The sequence below is a fragment of the Orbicella faveolata genome, unplaced genomic scaffold (genome assembly GCF_042242905.1).
Source record: "Orbicella faveolata isolate gen_17 unplaced genomic scaffold, um_ofav_v1 contig_4, whole genome shotgun sequence".
NCBI lineage: Eukaryota > Metazoa > Cnidaria > Anthozoa > Scleractinia > Merulinidae > Orbicella > Orbicella faveolata.
In genome coordinates, this window is record NW_028301569.1 from 3,392,501 (window position 1) to 3,410,231 (window position 17,731).

General features: G+C 37.1%; 1 protein-coding gene across 1 annotated transcript; it reads left to right on the forward strand.

Annotated features, from left to right (window-relative positions):
* The first annotated feature begins 7,909 nt into the window (after positions 1–7,909).
* LOC149100985 (adenosine receptor A3-like) lies at positions 7,910–9,191 on the forward strand. Its single transcript, XM_089276187.1, has one exon. It carries the CDS (start codon positions 8,133–8,135, stop codon positions 9,081–9,083), a length of 951 nt encoding a protein of 316 aa, XP_089132313.1. The 5' UTR covers positions 7,910–8,132; the 3' UTR covers positions 9,084–9,191.
* The last annotated feature ends 8,540 nt before the right edge of the window (positions 9,192–17,731 follow it).

Sequence of the window (17,731 nt, forward strand, 5' to 3'; positions counted from 1 at the left end):
TTAGAAGATATGGTGTCTCTCTGACGCATTTGTGCGAAACTGAGCCAATTTCCAATCGAATTTGCCTCGAGGAGTTAAAGAAGGCGCGTGGGTTTTCTTTTCACGGGGAGGGAAACAAAGGAGCTGTCCTGACTATACATTTGGATTGGTTTTCGCTTAACACATAAAACAGTTGTTGAAAACCAAACGAAACCGCCAGCCACAATTGAGTTATACATGAATTCATTCACCCAAGAACGACGGAGAGAACCAGAAAGTGTTTTCAGCTTGCGCTGCCCGTGACCAACCTCCCAGAGCATCGAATCAAGACAACAACTTCAAAACTCAACAAGTCAAACGCACCAAGTTAAGTCTTCCGATTAATATTTTATTTATATCATAACTTACACCCATTGTCATGCTTTTAGACTGTATGGGGACTAGATAGCTTCTAAAATGTTAAATCACTATTTTCATTCGTGGGTTAGACCCCCGGGGGAGGTACTTTGGGAATTTCTGGGTGGGGATGTGCCGCTGTGACCCTGGAACCCTTAGCCTATACCAGAGCTAGTTCAGCTGAATTTTGCTAACCTATACTAGAGTAAACTTCCCAAATCCCCCCATCTATTGACACTATTAAGGCTGATTTGCGTAAATTTAAACTTGCAGATTTGATGTTTTTATATTTTTGAGTGGCAATGTCTGGTTTCCTTACTCTAGATAAAATCTTCAACAAACCAGTCAGTTTTGTGAAAAATGATACCTTATTCTAGACCCAAACGCTCTGATTTATACACCCTATCCTAGAGTAAACTGCTTGAAAACCATAACTTTCACAGCGGCACATACCTATATAGCCCATTTATGGCAGTACACCAGTTTTCTGAAAGACGAATCCAGATATATAGTAAAATCACCATATAGCTACATATTATAAATCCGCTCTGGTTTGCCCACGCAAACGTCCTCGCAGTATTTCTACGTTACCGAGTGCTACAGGATATTTTACAAAAACCACATAATTTTTCAGTAATGCGTGACACTATAGGAAACAAAAACAACAACAAAATCGTCATTTTTCCCTCGTGCGTGACATTACAGGAACATGTTACATATCCTTCTCTGGTTCATCCAGGCTGAGGTCCGTGCAATACAGTTGCTGAGCGCTTCCGGATGTGTAACAAAATCGTCATAGTGATTTTTCCGTCGTGCGTGACATTATAGGAACATGTTACATATCCTTTTTCTGGTTCACCCAGGCTGAGGTCCATGCAATACAGTTGCTGAGTGCTTCGGGATATGTAACAAAATCGTCATAGTTACTTTTCCGTCGTGCGTGACATTATAGGAACATGTTACATATCCTTTCTGGTTCACCCAGGCTGAGGTCCATGCAATACAGTTGCTGAGTGCTTCGGGATATGTAACAAAATCGCCATAGTTATTTTTCCGTTGTGCGTGACATTATAGGAACATGTTACATATCCTTTCTAGTTCATCCAGTCTGAAGTCCATGCAATACAGTTGCTGAGTGCTTCGGGATATGTAACAAAATCGCCATAGTTATTTTTCCGTCGTGCGTGACATTATAGGAACATGTTACATATCCTTTCTGGTTCATCCAGGCTGAGGTCCATGCAATACAGTTGCTGAGTGCTTCGGGATATGTAACAAAATCGTGATAGTGACATTTCCGTCGTGCTGTTTCCAGAATCGCTCGGCATTTCTCGTAAAGAATTATATTATGTACTCGAGATTTCTATCGCGCTTGAGAGCTTTGTCATAATTTTTGAGATAATTTCCTGACTGCCTATAACATTAACTGATTTTCAAAGTGTCGGTGCACATGATCTTTGAATTCGAATACTAGAAAATTCAGATTATTTTTAGAATCGCTAAGCAGCAAACATGTATATAGAGAATACCCTAAACTGGCGTTTGCGCCCCAACCTAGAAAACACATTGCTTCAACGTTATTTTTTCTTTTAATCCAAATTCTTCACGTCAGTCGCGCGATTTCCCGAATCGCCAACTATTAAAATGTTTGGTATCTTTCTGACACGATGGAATTGTGTTACAGTAAATATAATTTCACACTTTAGGATTATGACACATTAGTGCAAAACTTGACGCGTTTTATGGAACATAAACGATCACCGACAGGGATATGATTACACTGGAATGTTGTAAGCCACTGGATATCCCGTGGAGATGTAGGACTAAAAGTTCTACATCTCCACGGGATCCCAGGTCTCTTTTTTAGTTGCTAAGAACGTCCGCGACGTCTGGCTCGTTATGTAACAGTTGTCAATGCCTGTCTATTTCTACAAGCGGCACCATCTTCGAGTGAGATCGTTCAAGTCTCTCGGCGTGTACAAAAGTGACGATCTGACGTGGACGGTATACTGCGACAATATAGTACAAAAGGCCAACCGATGTCGGTCACTAAAGCGCAGCGGTGCTCCTTCTTCTGACATATCAGAGTACACTGCTCACTTGTTCCGCGTGTCGCAAGTTTATTCGTACCTTGACTTCAGTGAATCCTGTCTATAAGCTCGTTAAAAGTCGCATACCTGATCTGCAAACCAATCAGTCATTGAGAGCTAGGAATTTAACTATCTGTGCCACAGCCACCAATAGTTTTGGTGACTTCGTCACAGACAAGTAGCTGGCCTCTACGGCTTACGTATAACGTGGCACCGATACCGGGTTTCCTAACTGCTGCATCGTTCACTATCCAAAGCAGATCATCAGGTATTGGGAGGGTTATGGAGCGATTAGTGGACAGAGCGTGTTGGACTGCATGGAATACGGTTCCAAGGTCATCGGACCATGTAATGGTCGCGTTGGACTGTCGGCAGGCTACTGTGTCGTCAAGTGGGGCCAGAAATGTCAAACACTTAGAGATTACCTTAGCGAGGACCTTGTAAGCGCCGATAAAGAAACGCAACGACCTGTCTTCGGGCTTTTTTGAAGTATGTTTTGGACGTGAATCAGACCACAAGCTGCCACCACGCCATTAGTTTAACGAGTAAATCTATACTTAACGAGTAAACCTATATAGTTAAACGAGTAAATCTATCACACAAGTGAGCCGAAACACAACATGGCCGAGAAGAGCGCAAAAAACGCACACAGCGAAACTAACGAAGTACCGCTGACCGGCACTGGCGCAATGAATAAAACACGATACAGGAAGACAGTGTCCAGTACACTGTGGGTACAGATGACACTAGTGGCTTAATTGTTATCACCTATTTGGTGTCGTCACAGCTATACGCCATGACTGAATACGCCAGACGGCCGACTTCGTCAGGGAAACAACGGTAGTTGTCGTTTTGTTTAAGTGATCCCTGAATCCCTTTATTTACTTCCGGAAAATTAAAAAATATAAGACAAGCAATGAAGGACAACATTACTGGGTTTTGCTTTATCTCAAGCTAAGTGTCTACATCTCCAAATGTCCTTGTGAACGTTCTAAGCATAGCAGGCAGTTCACTGATGTTCCCGAAAACAGTGTCAACTACAATTTAATGATGGAACTTGGACCTTAACCAAGTACAAAAAGTGAAACGTCTTGGAAAGAAAGTAAAACTCGTTCAATGGCTAAAATGAGCAGTAATTGAGATATATTACATGTCGCCTCTTACTACATGTTAGTAATTTGCTTTTATAGATCTACATTATTGATATTATTTTTCAGGATACTGCACGACTTGGTAAAGAGTGAGAACAAAAAAATTAAACTAATATAGAAACTACTCGATGTAGAGTCGTTTTTCGTTCTTGAAGTGGTCAGCATAGCTAATTAACAAAATAGACATTTTTACAAACTCCCTAAAAAACAAAATGAATAACAATAACAAAAATAACAATAATTTTAGTCTACGATAGTGGAATGTGTGAAGATTTGTAAATAGATTTTAATAAAGTTCTTATTATTATTCAAAAAAAAAGATCAATAATACTAATAATAATAACAATAATAATAATAATAATAATATTATTAATAAAGATTTACGTAGGATTGCGAACGACCTTTGGTGGCTGGAAACTGTTTTCAGTTTCCAGCTCATTCTAGTAGTTATACTTAAACGGATCAATGCTATCTCTCTTTATCAACTCACGTTAAGATATCAGTAACACGCAAATGCCCAATATCATTCGTAATGAACAAGCTGCAGTTATTGTAAAATTGATTGTGAAGCTGGGAACATGACGTTACTATTTTTATTGATCTCTGGCTGTCTTTTTGACTTATTTCCCACTCTCCGGAACAGCTGACTAATGATAATTTGCATTCAGAAAACGATTCAGACCTTGGTAGTACGTGTTTTGCTTCGCAAAGAAAGTCGTTGTTTATTGGTCTTAAAAGAAGAACCGAAGAAACAACTCCGATAATTAATCAAAAAGGCAAGTACATAACTCAGTAATAGCTCATAATATCAACTTCAAAAGATACATTGCAAAGTGCACACATGGGGTGGAGGATAAATTGCAACGGTTGTTACTTCGCCCCCACATTCAAGAGCTGCCACTAAAACGACACGAAATTCGTCATGGATTGAAGTGAACATCATTTTCTAGAAGTATTCATTTAATTGCTATGCGTCGGAATAGGTTTGCTCGCAGTGTTAGTGTTTTACACTAGGCAAATAAACAAACTATTTTTGATATTTTAGTGCGTAACAGTATTTTGCTCAGCCTGTACGACGCTTCAAAATCAAATTGAGATGTAAAAAATGTGCAGCTATACTACAGATCAAAAATGTCCAATAAGATATAGTTGTCATCCCATGATTTCGAAACTTTGAACAATGTTTCCTTTGATTCCTGGGTTACCAAATCCGTGGACTATTTGTACTTGTTAACTTGTAGTAAAGACTCAACTTGACATAAAGTTGTACCTTCCTGTACCTTCTTAACTTACATTCAGTTGAGTGAAAACATGTAGGGTTAAGACGTTGTTCGTAGAAAAAAGCTTGAGACTAAGTTATCATCATATAGTGTCCTTTGATTAGCCATTCTACGTTAACGAAGGTATAGTGTAGCCCATTAAGATAAACCATCTTCGACAAAAGACAAATCACCGGAAAATTCGATTTGATTTAAAATTTTCACTGCATTTCTTACGTTAGTAATATTTCAAAACGACGGGAGATTGTAATAAACCGTTACCGATATATTTTTTCTGGTATCGTTACCTCGTCTAAATAATCCAAAACAAATTATCGGGCATATTTCATAACAGATATTGCCCCGAAAATTGTCTTAAAATTAATCACCCATGAACACTTTCCACATTTAAAAACAGTTAAAGTGCGTGGCAAATTTTCGAGCGACTTTTGTTGACACGTTAAAACGCTTTTTTTCTTGGTGAAAAACACTCGAAATGAGATCTTAATTTGCCGAAGGCGAAGTGAATATTGGTGAATATTCACGGAGACGAAGTCGAGGTGAATATTTACCAATGTTCAGCGGTGAATATCAAAGAATACAGAATAACGGACTAAAACATAAAGACGCAGACGCAATTGTTCGTTTGCATACACGTATGCAGCCGTGGTTTTAATAATAAGCTTACATGTACATCGATTGTCAGTCATCGAGTTCGGCAGTAAAAGAAACAAGTGAAACACTATGAAAAATTAATTCAATCGGTATCTTTGTTTTATCGTTGTTGACTCCATTCACAGTTGTCATCATCGCCTAAAAGTGACTAGCTTTAGTTTAAAGCAATATAAATTTCGGTCAATCGATCTAACCTGCTGGCCATCAACGTAAACACGGCATTTACGTTTCTTAAATGTCTCAGCTAAATACAAGTTCTTGAAAGGACTTTTGTTCCAAGCGCGACAGCAGAATTTGAAAATTCTCCATCCTTTCAAATATCCTGGACTTGGAGTGATGTCTTCCGAATAAAAGAGAAATTCGTTCAGCAACTGCCAGCCATGTTTATTTGCCGGGATGGCAAAGGTGGCGAGCTTAGTAACCGCCGCTGATGGAAATCGATTGATTTCTTCCAATGTTGTTTGCTTTAAGATACATTAAGGTTGGTTTTTAGGGAGTATCTTTTAAGGCGTATACTTTTCCGCGAAATGACAGGCCTGACGCAGGGTTTCGAACGACCTTAGTAGGTTGGCCACAGTTTCCAGTTTCCAGCTCTGTCTAGCACTTATACCTAAACGGGTGAATACTATCATGCTTCATCAGGTCACGTTAAGATATCGGTAACACGCAAATGCCCAATCATTGTTCAATAAGCTGTAATTATGGTAAAATTGATTGTAAAACTAAGGACATGACGCTATAATTTCTATCGATCCCAGCTGTCTTTTTGACTTATTTCCCACGATCCGGAACAGTTCACTAATAATAATTTGCATTCAGAAAACGATTCAAGCCTTGGTTCCTTTGGAACAGCTGTGGTTTATTCGCGAAGAAAGTCGTTGTTTGTTTTCTTTAAAAGAAAAATCACGGAAACTGAAGAACTCCGACTACTAACTCAAAAGGTGAGTACACAACTCAGTAATTGCTCACAATATTAACTTGATAAAAGACATTGTAAAGTGTACACTTGGGGTAGAGGATAAATTGCGACGGTTACTTCGCCCCCACACTGAAAAGCTGTCACTGAAACGACACGAAAATCGTTATGGGCAGAAGTACACATCATTCCCCCGAAGTGTTCATTTGCTATGTGTCGGAATAGGTTTGTTCGCAGTTTTAGTGTTTTAATTTGCATTTCACAAATAAATAAACTATTTTCGATATTTTATTGCGTAGCAGTATTTTGGTTAGCCTGTAGGGCGCTTCAAAATCAACGCAAATTGAGAAGTAAAATATGCAACTATAAATTAAAAATGTCCAATAAGGTAATATTTGTTACCCCATGATTTCCAAACTTTGAAAAATGTTTCCTTTGATGCCTGGGTTACCAAATCCAAGTAAAGACCCAGTTAACTTGAGGTTAAGTTGTACCTTCTTGTACCTTCTTAACTTATATTCAACTGAGTGAAAACATATAGGGTTAAGAAGTCGTTCGTACTAAATTATCAAAGTGTCCTTTAATTAGCCATTTTACGTTAACAAATAGTCCATTAAGGTAAACCATGTTCGACTTAAGACAAATACTGGAATATTCGATTTTATTTAAGATTTTCTACTGAAATTTAACTTTCTTGCGTTAGTAATATTTCAAAACGAAGGGAAATTATAATTAATGGTTATCAATAATTTTTTTTTGGATATCGTTACCTGGTCTAAATAATCCAAAACAAAATATCGGGCATATTTCAGAACACATATTGCCCCGAAAATTGTCTTAATAAGATGGACCCATGAACACTTTCCACATTTAAAAACGGCTAACTGCGTGGCAAATTTTCGAGCGACTTTTGTTGACACGTTTAAACGCTTTGTTTTTGGCGAAAAACTCTCGAAATGAGATTTTAATACTGTTAGGGGAAAAATATGTGGGTTTAATCACATCAGTGAACCAGAATTTTAAATCGCACATTTATATTCAAAGTATATATCTTTGAACTCTTGGGTAAATATGTGTTAATGTGACACACCTGAGTAAATTATTAAATAAGTCTGAATTTACATTTTAATCTCCCCGAAAAGAAGATCACGTAATTGATCTTGCGCCGTGAAAACTGAATTTCTAGATTTCACTAATAAAAGAAATGTTTACTCTTTTAAATACATATCGAACTTTCTTGATTTCTGCATAAAATTTCTCTACAATTTTTCGTTGATTTTTATTTTACGCTGCAGTGCAAATTATTTCGCCCACTTTCGTTAGTCTAAGGGCTTGTGCAATTTTGAGATAATATTCAATTTTCAATCACAGATGTAATGTAAATACTTTATTGCACTCGTATTTATATGATTAACCAGAAAATTTCATACCGTAATACGTTCTATTCTTGTTCTTCTGTTTCTCTTTCATTATTATAGCCAGAGCTGGTAGCAAGCTGTATTAAAGAAGACACTGGGCCTTTTTTTTACCGCTGTTGCAATTAACTGCGAAGACTTCTGACCGATGACATCACTGTGAAAATTCAACACATATTTCCCTGACATTCCTTACGTATTTTATCTTGGATTAACCTGAACGAAATAGAGCTGCGGTTATCGCTGATAACATGGCCAACTTAACAGACAATGGAAACCACACGACTCATGAAACTTTCTATTGCTCTGTAGCGATTAGTGGAACACAACAAAGTACATTTCTTTCAACATTGAACATTCTTATATCTATCACTGCATTTTTTGGGAATGCTTTAATTATTGTCGCTCTCCGACAGGTTTCGTCCCTTCATTCGTCGTCAAAGCTTTTGTTTCGTTGCCTTGCCTACACCGATCTTTGCGTGGGCCTGATTTTACAGCCTCTTTACATTACATATTTACGGTCTGCAGAAAATTCCAAATGTTGTTACTATTTTGAACTCATTACGTACATGGTAGCTGCCGTTTTTTGTGGAGTGTCGCTATCGACGTTAACTGCAATAAGTGTGGACAGGCTTCTCGCCCTGTTATTGGGATTAAGATACAGACATGTGGTAACTTTGAGGCGAGTACAGGTTGTTGTGGTTTTGCCTTGGCTTTCTAACGGTGCCACGGCAATGACATACCTTTACAACGACATTCTTACTGTAGCTATCGTCTGTTCAGGACTGTTACTGTGTTTAGTAACCTCGACCTGCTGTTACACAAACATCTACATTACGCTCCATCATCACCAAGCTCATGTTCAAGTGCACGACGATGACGACCAAGAGGAGCCTAACAAAGTGGAAACACATATAAATATAACAAAATACAAAAAGACAGTATCGAGTGCAATGTGGGTGCAAATGGCATTAGTAGTTTGTTATCTTCCTTTTGGTATAGCAACGATGGTAGTTTATTTAAGTGAAGCTTATCCTCCATCCCTAGCACTAGTTTGGGAACTCACATTGTCTCTCCTTACTTTTAACTCTTCTCTTAACCCGGTTCTTTATTGCTGGAAAATCAGAGGAGTACGACAAGCACTAAAGAAAATAATAAGGAAGCTAGTCTGTCCTGTCAAGTTAACTGTACTATTGGCCTAGACTGCAAAGAAAATAATTATACTGAGAGCATGTTAATTACAAAAGTGTTATCGCACACATTATTTCTGAGTTCTAGGAAAAATAAATAAAGGAGCCAAAGTGTGAAAGTAGTAAGCATTTTCACTTTTCTTTATTTTTAACTATTCAGTCAGGTCTGCATGATTAGAGCCGAGTTTCTCTCCAGAAAATCGTTCCAATTTCCAAAATAACAGGTAAAGAACACAATGCAAACAAAGCATGCTACTTACAAATGAAATGTTTATGTAGACAACATTTCTGAGTTCTAGAAAAAAAACTAAACGAGCTTGAATGTAAAAGGAGGAAACATTTCTTTTTATTTTATTCTTTGCTATTTAGTCAAATCTGGAAAGAATCAAGTTTCTTTTGAGAAAATCGCCTCAATTTTCCAAATGACCGGTAAAGAACACATATTAGATCAGCAGTGGGCGTTGTTTTGATGTACTCATTACAAATTTCAGGAGCAATAACAACAATAACAACAACAGTCCTCATTGACTTGCACTTAGAGGTGAGTATTATATACATTACAAGTTGATTAAAGAAAATAATAAGAAAGGTAATTGCCGATTGCAGCCTAGAGGCTAAAGGAATCGCAAGGTTTTCGAGTTAGCCCTAAGAACTTTTTATTGTTAATTTCCATCAAAAACGAGAGCGGCAAAAAAGAAAACTAGATGATAGCATTATAATTCAAATTTCGTAGAGTATTGTGATGTTTTACTTCTTTGGTAATGAGGAAATCGATGCCAGAGGTCAATTGCCTGATGAGAGAACATTTGTTTTCCAATGCAAACTTGGACGAGGTATTAAATGCTGCCAGAGGTTCTGTCGGACGGCATCTCATTGGAGACACTCTAACAGAGAGGTTTAAATGCAAATACGGTTGTGATACTTTAACAGCAAGCTGCTCTCACCATGAACTTTTCGTCATGAAAAGTGACATCAGCCTTCGAGGTCAGGTTAAAAAGGTTCTATTGATTTTGGTCAATAGGAGCTCACATAACCTAGTCTACTAAATATAAAATTTTGTTTTAAGTTATAATGATAGGTAATTATAGACAAACTAAGTTGTGAGTGCAAATTACAAAAGGTGACGTCAGCGTTTCTCTCCTCATACATGATGTTTTTCAGTTATTAATGAGTGAAGAATAATGGTGATTTACATTTAGGGAGGATTCAAAGCCGCTTACTTCCTGTATAACAGGTGTTTGGTTCGGCGAAGAAAGTCATTTATAGATCCTGAGAGAAAAAGGAACCGAAAAAATCTGACCACAAAACAAAAAGGTAACAGTACATTCGAAATAGTGCCCTGATCATGAATTCTAAATATGCTGGTGAAAACAATGAAAAATTGCGTTTACGGGACGTAGGAAAAATCACAATATTTTGTCAATATTTTAGCTGAAACGACCCACGAAAATCGCCGGTAGCTTTTACTTAACATCATCGATCAGTTCTCAGACGAGTTTCTTTTGCTTAGGGTCGGGATAGGTATACGAAATGTTGGATCTTCGTAAAAGATTTGCGTTCGCGCGCTTCGATCGCGAGAGAAAATCGAATATTCCTACGCGGGTGCAATGACTCGGCAGACATTAATACAATCGCCAAAGGAGCCCTTATTCAATACGCAAATTTTAGGGCTCTAAGGTTGAGAATTGAGAAGACCAAGCATTAAGATCAGACGAAATTACCATGATATGTAAGTGAACTTCGATTGGCAAACTGTCAATTTTTTCGTTACTCGTTGGACTCAAACAACTGCAAAGCCTTCGCTTTTCAACGGTACCGTTTTGCTAAATACTGACTGGGAATGGTACATTAGTTTATATGAGGTTTAAAGTTTTTATATGTCATTATCTGCAAGAAAATGATGAATATAATGTCGTATCCTGAGTAAATAATTCTCTTTTTTACTTTCGTTCAAACGATTGCGCTCCATCTTTCTCCATCGCTTCCATCTGGAGAATTAGACGTTTTTGTATACAGCAACTGAAGTTTTTTGGAAAGAGTGTCATCATGGCTACTCATCCATGAAAACGAAATGTTAAATTTTTCACTTATGGATGTTTTGTTTAGTAAATCTGATATTGATAAAGACCTTATGGTAATCAACCACATTGTTTTGCTTGGAATTTTATCTATAGGTGTAAGTTTGATTATACAAAATCATTCTTAGAAGTTTTTGAAAGCTAAGTTGAAAGCAACTCTAAGCATAGAATTTTATATTGTCGGAGAAAAGGGTAAACTCGTACAACATTAAAAAAATCAAGTAGGATTCCTTTATTCCTGGATTAGTATAAGTAACTCCTCTTTCTATTCCATCACTAGCATAACTATATAATGTTTCGTGTAACTTATATTCGCAGCCAGTTTTGGCACTTTGTTAACTAAGCTGGCTGTTCTTTTCCCCCCGAACTCTCCATAGTACTGCGTACTGCAGTGTTATTATTAATGTTATTATTGTGGGTGATGTTAGTATAAATTGTAAGATATGCCAGTATCTCAAGTAATGTCGCTATTGTAAGTGATATTAGTATTGTGAGTATTGTTAGCATTGTAAGTAATGTTAGTATTGTAAACGAATGTTTGCATTGTGGGTAATGTTAGTATTGTAAGCAACGTTAGCATTATAAGTAATGTTAGTATTGTCAGTAATGAAGTACTGTAAGTAATGTTAGTATGGTAAGTAATGTTAGTATTGCAAGTAATCACGGTAAGTATGGTAAGTAATGAAAGTATGGTAAGTAATGTTAGTAATCTTAATAAATCTTTCGTTTGGTGACTCAAGCAAATTAAGGCAAGGGCTTCCAGTTATTCACCCGAAAAGTTAGGGGGTAGTCTTTCTTTTGAAGCTTTAGTTAAAGCAGCATGAAACTTTGCCAGGGCAAAAGGTTGTTAGATTTTGTCAATTTCGCGTGTCGAGAATATGCAAATTAGGTCATGTGACCTCTTAAAGCCGCAAAAATCTCTTACATTAAATGGGAACAATTTTTTTTTTTCATTAAAAGGTGATGTTTGTTTCATGATTTTAGGGCCATTAGGTACATCGTTACTACGCTTGGAAAAGTTTAGCTATTTTGAAACAAAAATTTAAAACGACACATCACTTTTATCGGGGGACTGGGTACTAGCTGAAAAAACCGTTTACTTCCAAAATCAATAAAATATTCAACAATTGTCAAGCATAGTTCCTTTGCTGTTGCCATTAGGACTTGTCTTGTACCGGTTGAGTTGAAACCTTCTTTTAATAAACTGTTCCCATTTTGTTAGCCGTATCAAGTCACGTTACCTAATTTGCATAAGTGCGACAAGTCAAAATGATCACTCAAGGAGAAGTATCTGTCTACCAAAATTTTGTTTTGTTATGAACGACATCTGAGAAGGTAGACCACCCCCTCACTTTTTTGAGGAAAATTAACTGCTGACCCATGTCTTAAATTACCTGAGGACGTTTTCGTTGCCGTTGTCGTCCTGGTTGCTTAAGGGTCCCTATTTGATAAGAATTTGGCTGAACGACTATCATCAGTATAGTAACGCTTTGTTCTTTTTTTTGTTTGTTTTTTTGTTTGTCTTGGGCAAGATGGTCATCATGATAAGCCCTGCCTAATAAATGAATTTCGCCTTCACGTTTAAGTACACTTTCCCCCTGAACCTAAATACATGCATTCAATGTTATTTGCAGTGCTGGAAAAGAGTTTAAGTTTTATTTCCGGATCGTGTTCTTCAATCGTAGCCGCGCATTCATTCGGCGGAAAGATCTGCTCCAGTTAAATACTTTCACATGTGATCCACGCCGGGCAAAAACTGAATGCCAATAGATCTTTCTTGAACAATGAAGAATAAAGACTGAGAGACTTGCAGTAAGTAATCAGAAAGGCTATCAAGCTTCACATATAAAAGTGCGAAAATGGGTGTATGAACGTACTTGGAAAAATTGAATACACCGTCGGTTCATAGAGCTGGCCCTTTTCACGTTTTACAATGTCGTGCAGTCATAAAACAATAGAGTTATAAATAGCTCTTCGTAAAGATCACAAGAATGAAGCCAAGCCGATAATTAATTATAGAGTCTATACTCTAGACTGTGTATAATTTGGAATCGACAATAAAACTGATTCAACACTATACCATGTGGCACATTGGGGGTGAGTGTTCGCTAAATTAACAAATTGCGTGCTTGAGTTGAGGTAATCCTTTCAAATAATTCATGTTGGCTAGAAACATTGAGAGAAATAGAGTAAAATTTTGAAATTCACGCTGTTAGACTACTATATCTCTGAAGTGTTATTAGCCCCGTTGTAAGACTGATAAGTTGACAGATTCGCTTCCCGCTTCCTAAACTAGTTTATTTTCTTAAATATGGTTATTATACCACCAGGGGTTCAATATACATGAAACCACAAGCGTCAAAACAAAGTGAAGAATGGATATTAATTAAAAGCGTTCCCTTCTTTAATATGTTCCTGTTAATTGCTCTGTGTATACCTCGTTATTAGTTGGCTTTTTGCGGCTTTTTTTTTAGGTCACCACAAAATCACAGAAGACTTAAATACTTCACGGTGAGCTTTGTCTCCGGGCGTGATAAGTTGCTGGCCGCGGCTTACACTGAAGCCAAACGGACTTATTATTCAGTTCATGAACTGATATCCGGACCTATACAGTACTTATTATTCACCACATTAAGATTTCATGACTTTTATGTTTTAGCCAAGATTTACTCCAAGCACAGCAAGATAACATCTGTCAAAGTTTGTGTAAGACTCCACTTAAATCTGTCAGCTTGTTTTGAAAAAATAAAACATAAAGTGATAAATTATTTCCTGTTCGGGATTATTGTTTACGCGATCGGTGTGATAATAAGTCACTTTGTTCATTTCAATGGCCTCCTTATTCTCTAGTAAAGTTCAAGTTGCTCAGATCTCCAATCTTTAAGCACGGAAACCGCTCGGCTGCAAGGAAAGATCGGTCAGTGAAATCTCGTTGTTGAGATTGTAGACTGAAAAAAAATTAGAATTGAAAAAAGAATTTGAACACAGCTGCAAGTCAGCACGTACTACAGACACGTTTGTCGACAGATACGGAAAAACATGAATTTCGGCAAATCTAGTATTTCCCAGAGGAATGTTTAAAAATCACCGTTAATGACTCTTTGGAAAACTCGTTACGAGAAAATAAAGGCGACTTCCTAAGTTGAGTTCCACTACTCTGTACCCATATTCGTAAAATGCCGGAATCAGTGGAACCACGATTTAACGAACCTCTTTGGAACGAAGTCCTCGGTATGACGAACGATATTCCTCGCCCCAGCAATAGTAAAATAAAATACATGGAAAAGAACCTTGATACAACGAAACCTCGTTATAGACGTTATAACGAACATATTTTGCCAGTCCCTTGCCCCTTCGTTATATCTAGGTTCCGCTTTATGTTTTTTTTTTTTTCCATTAGGCTTATGAGTATTCAGTCCACTGCATTGTTAAGGACGTCTAAAATTTAATCAGCGCAACGTTTCAGAACTTTACGAATTAAAATGGCAAATATACCTCTTGTTTGGAACGAATTCTGTTCTCACTGACTCGTGTTTTAATTAATTAACTTAAGTGAATTTTTTCGTACACGTTTCGTAAGTAGATGTTTGCCGTCGAGGGAGAAAAGGTCAATAGTTACTTTTCCCAATCAGATTAATTTCAAAATACCGCCTCTTCAAAAAAACACTACGGTTTAGGGTGTCGAGTTAATTTACCACATTTATTTCCTTTTTTCTGCACGTCCCAATGCCTGTGGTCCCTGCTTTCACTCGTTTATTGAATCCGCCATTATCTATCGCAAAGGGCAAATCTAAAAATAAAAGAGCACGAACTCGATCCTAAATAGAAAATGTTACAATCTCTTTTTCTTATCAAGGTATGTTTCGTAAGGTATTTTGCGGTTTTTTATAGATGAGCATCTCTAGTCCCCGGTTTCTTTCTAGATAGCCACACCCTACTGACTTTTTCTCCATTATATAAAGTCTAAATGCGAAAAAAAATTCAATTTACTTGCTACTAATCGATTTGAGTGTTATTTAATTGACTGATTCTTCAATGTCATCAAGTTAGTCTATGAGCTAATCTTGTTTAAGAAACATATCCGTAGTAAAAGGTGAGTTGTGACGTAAATATAGATTCCATTTTCCAACGCTGGAGCATTCAAATCATTTATGGAATGATAACAGAATCCAGCCCGACCAACCGAATTTAACGGACCGGCCATGAAACAAATCTCTCAGAAATGCATGCTTGAGTTATTCCAAAACTAGATAACACTTTTATTCTAACTTGTTGACTTCTGGAACACCGTTAGGGGCAAGTATATTTTAATGAGCTGCCATTAATAAACGACTTAATTATTTTGGAGAACAATTGAGAAGCGGCACCGTTTCTATAGTTGAATTACCGCTTTTGTTCTTAAGACAGCGAATAGAATAAGCCCGTCTGTTTTCCCACCTACCCTCCCAACCAAACCTGAATAAATACGACTTTATTCATCAAAGCCTGTAAAGTCAATGTGTATTTCTAAAGTATTGTGTCTCGATCGGCTTATTCTTGGTATTCACGTGACGTCATCATTCTCAAAAATCTAAAACTAAAGAGCCACCAAAGTTATTATCCTCATCAGGCGTAAGAGGCGGCAAATTTATATCTGTTAACAACCTTTCAGCTCAGTAGCTTGCTTCGTTTGAAAACAGGCACATTTTGAATTTCAGAGTTATGGCGGTGCGTGACATAAAGCTATGAACGCGTTTGTCCAAAAATATATGCTTATATCGTGATTTTTAGGCTTTTTATTAGGAAAAGTACTCATTTAAATGTTTGGTTCATCACTTCAGATAATCAGTCACCTAGATAGCCAAAGAAAGTTCCAGATGTTTACACTACTTTCCGGCCGCCATGTTGGTGTACCATGGAGGTACACCAACATATGGCGGTTCTACACTGGGGTCTGTAAATTTGTGCAAACTATTACGACCAATATTTAAAGTTTAGGAAAACGTACAGACCTAAAACTCGGAGAAGTGTTCTATTTATTTATCTCCTATAACATCATAATTTCTTGACTTATACACTGCATGGTTTTCCAATTTCTCTTTTTTTTTTTTTATTGCGTGACAGTGCAACCCAATAACTAATAATTTCTTTAAATGATAACAATTGTAAACATGCCATTCCGATTGCGCTGATCAATGGTTTTCTCACAAAACCGGAGCAGAAAAGTTTGGTGCGCTTTCCCAACCTTAATTCAACGTCTGGTGTTACATTTTTGCTAACTGTCAGGATTTTTGATCTTTGAAATCAGTGTATCTTTTCAAACGTATCTTATAATCTTAACGCCTTACCACCAATGGTAGTTTCTATACCAAATGAAATATATGCAAGTAATGTAATTTGCACCAACAATGCAGTGCACACTGTCTTTTTATATCGCTCTGCCTTCAGTCCAAATTCTCTACTTGTTTATGCCGTCGAGACGGGTGATGACGGGTGATAACAGCAGCCCTATGCAAACGATAGTTACAATAATAATTTCATAATAAGTATATATAATTACTACACTGCTTAAAAGCCAAAACAGAATAACAAATAGCCGAACCAACAACAAAGCAAGAAGCCTGTCAACACTTACTGCATGCAGTCAAAGTAAACATCGATAACCCACAAAACATTACAGTCGCTACATTAGCAAAGATTTCTAAAAGTAACAGAGTTTGGTATGTTATTCTGGAGGACTTAGGTATGAAATGTTAAGAGGCTGTAAAATCAAGCCCACGCAAAGATCGGTGGAGGCGAGACAGTGGAAGAGAATTTAGTTTTGACGAGGAATGGAGGAAAGACACCTTCGGAAGAGCGGCAATGATCAGGACATTGCCCAGAATTGCAGTCACTGAGATAACAATGTTTAACGTTGCCAGAAATATACTTTGACGTATTCCACCAAGCTTTGCTGAGCATAGGTAATCTTCAGTAGACGTATAGACTCTGTCTCTAGTTGATTGGGCCATTTTCATCTCTATCATCAAATTGAAGAAGACACATGTTACTTTAATAGGTTCTTCGAATTCATGATGACCATTGCATCTGTTTGCTCCAAGTAGTGGCAACAGGACTGTATATTGACTTGAACGTGCCTTCGCCTATGGGATATCTAAAATAAAAGTATAAAAAGATATTGAAAGATTTAAATGCGGTATAATCATAACTATAAAAAAATTGACTAGGAACAACACAATTTTCGTTGCACTCCGATGTAAACTACTAATTTTGAACCTTATGGTGTTTCTCGTCTTCTGCACATTTGCAAAGAACTACCCCTATGAGAGAAAGATATTTCCCAGGAAGAAAACCAAATTAAAAGACCGTTCCGTGATCTTTTTGTCGAAACAAAAATGCAATATTACATTATTTGAGGTAAAAATGATGAAATCATTTAACACATGCTTGCTCAGTATTTTGAAAGATAGACAGTTTGAATCTAATTACACATTTGATTGATTGAAAAAAGTGCATGAAGTGTCATGTAGACTAAATGTAGACTAATTTATCAATGAGTTACCACTCGGTAAACCACTGAGTTTTGTATAATAAATCTAATTC